The sequence below is a fragment of the Otolemur garnettii genome, unplaced genomic scaffold, assembly GCF_000181295.1.
Source record: "Otolemur garnettii isolate 467f Iridium unplaced genomic scaffold, OtoGar3 scaffold00396, whole genome shotgun sequence".
NCBI classification, from domain to species: Eukaryota; Metazoa; Chordata; class Mammalia; order Primates; family Galagidae; genus Otolemur; species Otolemur garnettii.
In genome coordinates this window covers 2,208-10,911 of record NW_003852791.1, presented here as the reverse complement: position 1 = coordinate 10,911, position 8,704 = coordinate 2,208, and the positions used below count along the sequence as shown (strand labels likewise).

Genomic DNA, 8,704 nt, shown 5'->3' with positions numbered 1-8,704 from the left:
TTTTAGAAATGGGGTTTCAATCTTGCTAAGGCTAGTCTTGAACTTGTGAGCTCAGGCAATCCACTCAGCTTGGTCTCCCACAGTCCTGGGATTATTGGCTGTGAGCCACAATGCCTGGCCAACAATTACCTTTCTTAAATGGCATAGTTCTTTCTTCGCTTAAATACATTTAAATTTGGATATCTCTAAAACAATTCTTCCTTTGCTGGAAACTCAATAAATTGTTCAAATAATTTGTTTTAGGGAGTTACTCTGATTGTCATTCTTGAAACATTTCTTTCGAAGTAACTTGAATTTAATTATCTGTGATCTAAATCTTAAATCAAATTAATGAAAAGAAATGTTAAAGAAAATTAACATCTTTAAGTTATTCTGTGATGTGACTACTATAACTATCTTGATCACCTTTGCCTCCTTCACTGGAGTATAAACTAAATAGACAAAAAGTATTCTTAGGTGGCCCCCGTAGCTCAGTGGGTAGAGTGCTGGCCCCATACACCCAGGCTGGTGGGTTCAAACTCAGCCTGGGCCAGCTAAATAACAACAATGAGAACTGCAACAACAACAACAAAAAATACCCAGGCGTTGTGGTAGGTGCCTGTAGTCCCAGCTACTTGGGAGGCTAAGGCAAGAGAATCATTTAACTCTAAGTGTTTCTGGTTGCTGTGAGCTCTGATGCCAAAGCACTCTACTGAGGGTAACAAAGTGAGACTCTGTCTCAAAAAGAAAAAACAAAAGTGTTCTTAGTAATCACTATACTTTCTATCTTCTCTACCTCAAGGCCATATGGTATTAGGCCTTCAATGGGTGTTTATTTAAATTAAATGATTTCAGTGAAATTAAATTCACTGAGTAGAGATGCAAACACTTACCCTATCCAATTAATGAGATGAAAAGAATGAAATGTTGAGGAAGAGGCTTCATGGTCCTAACTAGAAGGAAGTAGAGCTGGGCAGCGCTGAGCCCGGTCCAGGTAAAGGTCACCAACAGGAAGTAGTGTAGGAAGGCGGCCGTCACAGTGCATGCGGCATTTGGAGTGCTAATGATGTCCTGACTGCCAAGTTCGTTTGTACTAAAGTCAATACTGTTCATGTCATCATTACTCGTCTTCAAGTTCTTATTGGAATTTTCAATTCCAAACACAAAGAGGAGGTTGAAAATCAACATTGATGTGCATAGACTGACTAACACCCACGTCACTGAGGTTTTTCTGACTTTCCTGAAAACAGAACAGTAAATATTTTTTTAATTTTAAAATATTTTCACATTAGTAATTTATTTTCAGGCTGTGAAATTTAAATGCAAAATGAGAAATATAGTGTAATATTGTCTTATAATTTGGCTGAGCGAATTATGCCCAAATTCCTACTTAAAATGAATACTTTTGTATTTTGCATTTTTGTTCTTAGAAATTAATGCTTCGTTTCAACTTAAAGATAATTTTTGTTAAATATAAGATTAAATAAACTTATATTTTAGATTTTTCAAAGCTAAGTTTCAATAAAATCTTTATATCCGTTTTTCTCTTAATTTTTTTATTAAATCATAGCTGTATACATTAGTGCATTTATGGGATATAATATGCTGATTTTATATACAATTTGGAATGCTTACATCAAACCTGTTAAAATAGCTTTTACCTCACTTACTTAGTTACTGTGTTAAGCCATTTATACTCTACTCTTTGACATGCAACATTAAAAAATATGGAACAACTGCAAAAAATAAACTTCCATGAAATTGTCAGGCAACAAAGGAATACTGTCACCCAGGGTAAACCCACCTCATGCCCAGTGGGGCCACCTGGTTAGTCTGCTAGTTACATCAGAAACTCATATTCTTATCTCATTTCCACAAATAAGTGGGTTACAGGAACATGTTAATGGATCTTTACTGGAAACTTTGTTCTGATCCATTAGTTCCCAACCTTTTGGGGGCCAGGGGTCATTTTCATGGAAGACAATTTTTTCACAGAAGGGGATGAAGGGTGGGGCAGTGAGGAGAGGGAGATAGGAGGTGGAGCTCAGGCAGTGATGCTGTGTGGTCTGGTTCCAAACAGGTCATGGGTCACTATCAAGTCCATAGGCCAGGGATTGGAGATCACAGTTCCAAACAGAAGTGATAGCTAATCTCCAAAGATAGCGCTAGTGAACCCTATTCCTGGTATTTATACCATGTGTAGTCCCCTCTGGGGGTGTGGCTCGTTCCTTAATTTAACTCTTAGAACACAATAGAAGGCCTGGTCATCAAGGCCGACTTACCCACTAGACACAGTAGTGCTTAGAGCCCACCATATTTTTATGGCCCACAAAAATGTTTCAACTTCTTTTAAAATTACAAGGAAAAAAAAAAAAAGAACTTCTAGGTCAAAGAATATTACTATATTCCTCTTTGTACCAATACAGTCATAAAATATAATTTTTAATCTTATTTATAGATGAAAGGTCCCACAAGGACAAATGTGTTTAAGGACCACAGGAGTCTTAACATAGCCCCCCTGGCAACTTTCCTTTTTGTGCTTTTGAGAGTTTTGAACCACCAAGTAAAGAGTCCAGCTGCTCTCCTAAAAGCACCATATAGAAATGCTCTGCAACCACATGGAAAGTGAGCAAGACACACCTGCCCCAGCATCCCAGGGGAGCCTCCAAATGACTCCAGCCCCAGCCACCATCTGACTACAGTCTCTGACTCCAGGAAAACCAGTAAAAGAATCACAGCTGAGCCACAGAATCTTTAGAAATAATAAATTGTTGCTTTAAACCAATGTTTAGGGCAGTTTTTTTTTAACACAGCACTCGATAATAAATTCTACTCTAGATTTGCAAGCATATACAAAGGCCATCTGTATATGAGGTCTTAAATGGATTTTGTAAAATTTTTAAACAGAAAATTGCACACTAGTAGGTAAACTCATCTTTGAATGTAGAGAAAAACTCAACTTTTTAAATGTAAAGCATTTTTAAAATTCACTTATAGGCCAAGCACAGTGGCTCACGCCTGTAAACTTAGCACTCTGGGAGGCTAAGGTGGATGGATTACCTGCACTTACAGCTTCAAGGCCAGCCTGAGCCAGAGAGAGGCCTCATCTCTAAAGATAGCTAGGCATTGTGGCCAGTGCCTGTACTCCCAGCTACTTGGGAGCCTAAGGGAAGAGAATTGAGGTTGCTGTGAGCTGTGACACTATGGCACTCTGCCAAGGGTGATACAGGGAGACTCTGTTTCCAAAAAAACAAATAAATAAAAAATAATAAAATTCACTTATAAATTTTAAAACAATAAGATCAAATGTAATTTTAACATAATTTTACATAGCAATACAATACAATTTAAAACAAATTGTACAGTATTTAGCTCATATTACATTTAAAGAATGAGGCTTCCATAAATATTTTAAATTAGGTAAAAATATTTTTAATTTATTTCATAGCCTATTTTCATTGATGCTATTCTTTATAATTTGAGTTGTGATTATGATCTCTTTGAATAGCTTATATAAAACAAAACTTCATATGTGTTTTCCCTGCAAGACTCCTCAGAATCCTGTTTGCACATGCATCTCCCAAGGATGAATGTTCCAAGAACTACACTTTGGAAAATGCTTCCTGATTGTCAAATGGTCAAGATATTCTGAACAGTCCTTTTAACATAAAACATGTCTAAGGAATGTTCCTTCATTTGAAGGTGTAATTTTCCAGGAAATGACCAACTGTTCTTTGAAATTGCTTATTTTTTCTCCTCTTACCTACTATCTTTGCTCTAAAACAGCAGTTCTCAACCTGTGGGTTGCGACTCCCTTTTAATAATGAAAATACATTGCAGCATTAGGAAGGTTGAAAACCGCTGCTCTAAAAGAACGGCCTTTTTTCTTTTGATTTTGTTGGAAGGCTAGCATTGTTCACCAGTAATACAATATGAGAGAGAGAATGTATGTGTCTGTGTGTTGTGTGTGTGTGGTGCATGTATATATTCTGTGCTGGCCCACAAATGTGTATCTTCAGACTGGCAGAAAACACAAGATTTCCCTTACTAAAGTCGATCCTCTTTTCAAGAGCATGACATCCTCTTTTTTTGTACATGTATTATTTTCTTATTGTTTAAAAGGAAGATATATCCTTATGTTCCTTCTAATATCATATTACAGTTCTGCGTATACTCTGCATTCAGTTCCATACTAAGGAAACGTGTAAAATCTCTGCTCACTACCATTCAGACTGCAAGACCTCTTGGGATAACCATTTCCCCAAGTTTATTACTGTGCTTACTGTTTTAACATCTTCAAATACGTTGCTATTCTTAATAACCCAGAATTGGATGAACAAATCTATTTGCCTCATTATATATCCTTTTTTATTTTATGACAGTCCATTGGAACTTCTCTCAGTCTTTGAAGTTCCACACTGAATGGAAAAGCTTACATTCAAATAGAAATCAATGCATTCTCTTGATATTTCAGTTGAGATTTCCCAGACAATTCAAAATTTCTTTGTCTATTGAAAGTTTTAAAGACCAGAATGACAAAAACTTTTCAAAAGAATCTTTTTATATAAGATTAGTTACCAATTTTTGTCTGAATTTGAACATAAAAGGAGCTCACACCTGTAATCCTAGCACTCTGGGAGGGCAAGGCAAGTAAATTGTTTGAGCTCAGGAGTTTGAGACCAGCTTGAACAAGAGTGAGACCCCGTCTCTAAAAAACAGGTAGGTGTTGTGGTGGGCGCCTGTAGTCCCCTTGGGAGGCTGAGGCAAGAGAATCACTTGAGCCCAAGAGTTTGAGTTTTCTGTGAGCTGTGACACTATGGTACTCTACTGAGGGTAAAAAAGTGAGACTCTGTCTCAAAAATAAATAAATGTTTTTAAAAAATAAAAATGAATTTGAGCATAAATTATGATCTACAGGGAGAGGAGATTAATATCTTCAAGTAACCTGACCCTTCTTAGAGAAAATTACTATACAGATTTTCCTCAACTTATGAAGGGATTTTGTCCAGATAAAGCTATCACAAGTTGAAAATATCATTAAATTCAAAGTTCATTTTCAACTTAGGATAGGCTTTTCTGGATGTGACCCAAATGATAATTCAGGGACTGCCTATATTTCATGCATTTTTATTATGTAAGAATTTGCCTATGAACAAAGAAACCTGTATGATTCAAAATTTAAAGGTCAATAAAATTTTGTCTTTGTTCCTATTTCCTAATGAATTTTAGTGCTAGGAAACATGTTGATAAAGAAAGGGGGGGAAATCTGATGGCAAATGGAAGGAGTGAGATTTTATGGAAAAAACTGCAACTTATCCCTATGGGACCAAATAATTGTCAATGTAACTGTGGCGACGGTAGAATACAAATGAAGAGACAAATATTAGAAGCATGTACTTGTACACAACAAACTTGTAATTACACAACATTTTCCCTCAAGGCACTTACCACCGTGTGTAATTATGGATTTGTTTGTATGTATATCTGTATGATGTCTGTCTTCTCCAGGAGAATGTAAATTTCATGACAGATGGGAACTTATCTCTCTTGTTGATAGTTTTATATTCAGCTCCCCATATAGCAAGCACTCAATACAAAAATTTTAAATGAATGACAAGAGATTCATTCACTGTGGAAGGGAAAGAGGAATTGAAACACTTTCTGGCTCTTCAGAGAAGTGTTCAGTTCCAGGACAGGGTAGAGAAAGTGAAAGATGAGCCCAATCATCTTGCTGTGATTGAAATAAGGAAGTGCTTAAAGACTAAACATGACAAAACAATGTGAAGGGACTTCCTCTGACTACACTGGGAAGTATACTTTTTACACAAGAATATTAGCAAATAAATATAAAAAGAACGATAGATTAGAAAAGCATCATTTTTCAACCACTGTATAATAATTTGTTCTAGTAAGGATCATCAGTGGATGCCAAAACTTAGTAAAAGATTATTAAAAAACAGGATACCACACATTCTCAAAGTAGCACCCTGTATTTTTGACAGAGGAGAAACATGAGCCATTACAATTCAGAAATCTGGCAGACATTACTTTATAAGAAGGACTCAAACTTATGACCAGTAATGAGACAAATTGATAGGCCCTTCTTGTGTTACTCTAAAAAAATCTCAGTAATGTAGTATTCCCGCTAAATATAGTTAACCTGCATCTATCTAATCATGAGGAAAACTTCAGGCAAATCTTAAATTGTAGCACATTCTTTAAAATAATGGGCCTGGGTACTTCAAAAATTTCAATGTCATGAAAGACCTAAACAAACAAAAAAGACAGAGGAATTCTTCCAGGCCAAAGGAAACTAAAGAGACGTGAGAACTAGATGAATTGAGAAAAAAATAGCTATGATGGACATTATGGAGCCAACTGGAGAAATCTGAATATGGACTGTACATGATCATAATATTACACACACATTAATGTTAAATTTCCTGTGTTAGATTCCCTGAAGGGAGATATGGTATTATGCTATGTAGGAGAATGCCCCTGCTCATAGGAGATCAATGCTTGAAGAATTTAGAGGAGACAATCCTGATGTGTACAATTTACTTTCAAAATGTCAGGAAAAAAATAGAAAAAAGATTAAGCAAAAAATTAATAATTGGTGAATCAAGGTGAAGAGAATACCTTCATGAGAAGGTGTTCAGCCTTCTCATTCCACTTTTCTGTGTGTTTATAAGTAAAACATTCAGAAAACATTTTAAATAGCAATGCTTTCAAAATAAAAAACTCTGATTCTACATATCTGAGAAGATAAGTGTAGTCGTGAAAAAATTTAGGAGACTCTGAAGGAAAGATCAGTTCATCTCAAGACATCTTGAGCATGAAAGGAGAACCACCCAGGAAAATGCTCCCTAAACCCATTTACTCGCGGATTTTCCTTTACTGTGTGCTCAGCCCTGGGAAAATAGTGATGAAAGCAAAAGAAAACAAACCCCAGCAACAAAATCAGGGTAAGTCAGAGTCCTCATCAAATTTCAGGCTGACAGGGAAAATAGTAAATAAGTAAACTAATAAATGAACAAGCTTCTAAAAGATTACAGACTGTTTAAAATGTGGCATGTGATGAACAGTAACAAATGGGACGTCAAATTAGACCCTGAATGAAGAAGTGCAGGTGAAGAGAGGTGTGTGTTTAGAGGTAATTATTCAAATTAGATTTTTTTTTAACTATGAAATTTTAAAACTTTCACCACTTGAAAACTTTATATATTTTTGAAAAAAAACTTTCACTTTTTGCAAACATTATATATTTTAAAAATTATTCTCAAAAATTTGCTGGTTACCAATGTTTGTTTCTTTTGCAAATGCAAATTAATAGGCATGGTTCTGCATCTGCCCATGCAGAGGGCTGGCCATGTATGCCTACGTAAGTAGACCCATGCAGCGCAAACCCTTCTTGTTCAAGAGTCAGCTGTATATACACTACCTCAATCACTAAAATCAAAGTTGTTTAAATTAGGTCTAAATTTGCCAAGCTATCAATTTCATTATTTTTATGTGTAACTATTGACATAACCCAAGCACATCTAAGCATATGCACTAAAAATGGAGCTGCAGAAATAATTTTCATAGATATGGAAAGATGTTCACATGATTCTGTTAGTTTTTTTTTTAAAGGAGGGCTCATTTTCGTGTAATACATCTGTATCCCCGTGTGTTTGTATATATGCATAGAGCAGCATATTCTATGAGTGTGTACTCTTAGGAATCTGTTAAGGTAGTAGTAATGGTCACAGGGTGGGTTCAATATGGAGAATTCCTTTTGCTTGTCTTTACTTTCTGATTTTTTCAATTGTTAAAATGAGAAAATCAATGTATGCTTATTTATAAAACAGGAGAATAATATGGAAGTATAAGAAAAGCGTATGTTCCTCTCTAATTCCAGCTACCCCTAATTATACTCTACCTCTTGAAATAGTTTATTTTTTTTCCAGAGTTGACTGTTTTGTACTGTTAAATTATTACCCAGGTGTCCTACACAAATATATACAGGTTTGCTAAATAACAGGATTATGCTTGAATTGACATTGTGATTTTTCATAAGTATTTTCACATGAGTATATCACTGTTTAGTAGGTAAAATTTTACACTTTATGCAATGCATATATACTATTTTTATAGAAATAGAATAAAAATAAAAGAAACATTTTAAAAGTAATAAAATTAAAATTCCATGTTTTTGTGTGCAGTATACTAAGTAGCTATGCAAGGAATCATCGAATCCATAAATTTTTGGATTGTAGAAATAATCTACTCAGAGCCTATGTGCTCTTACCTTATATATAATTCTAATTAGCCTTTTCAAAAAATATTGTAACCCAAAACTAATTACAAATGTGGGTAGGCATCACTGAGACAGATTCTGATATTAGTGAGAAGACATAGTCAAAATCCTGACCTCAAAGAATAAGGCTTGGGTGGCGCCTGTGGCTCAAAGAAGTAGGCCACCGGCCCCAGAGGTGGTGGGTTCAAACCCAGCTGTGGCCAAAAAAATAAAACAAAATAAAATAAGGCTTTACTTTGTGACAAAGTAGGCTATCTAATTTAACATACATAGCAACCTGAGCTATACACAGCCAATCAATGTTACTATGATTTTAAGATACAAAAAAAAACAGAGTTTTATCTTTACTATCTTCTGATTACAAAAGTGGATCTCTGTAAGTTACAAGAGAAATCGTTTAAATCAAAATAAGAGGGCCAGGCATGG

General features: G+C 35.3%; 1 protein-coding gene across 1 annotated transcript in view; it reads right to left on the bottom strand.

Moving 5' to 3' along the window:
- Positions 1 to 1,039: 1,039 nt before the first annotated feature.
- The window catches only part of LOC100948601 (adhesion G-protein coupled receptor G7-like), a gene marked incomplete at its 5' end in the record, with an annotated part of 9,688 nt that continues 2,023 nt past the window's right edge, over positions 1,040 to 8,704 (bottom strand). The window contains one exon of the mRNA XM_023509136.1: positions 1,040 to 1,219. Coding sequence (XP_023364904.1) covers positions 1,130 to 1,219 — 90 coding nt within the window. The remainder of the gene's footprint in view (positions 1,220 to 8,704) is intronic.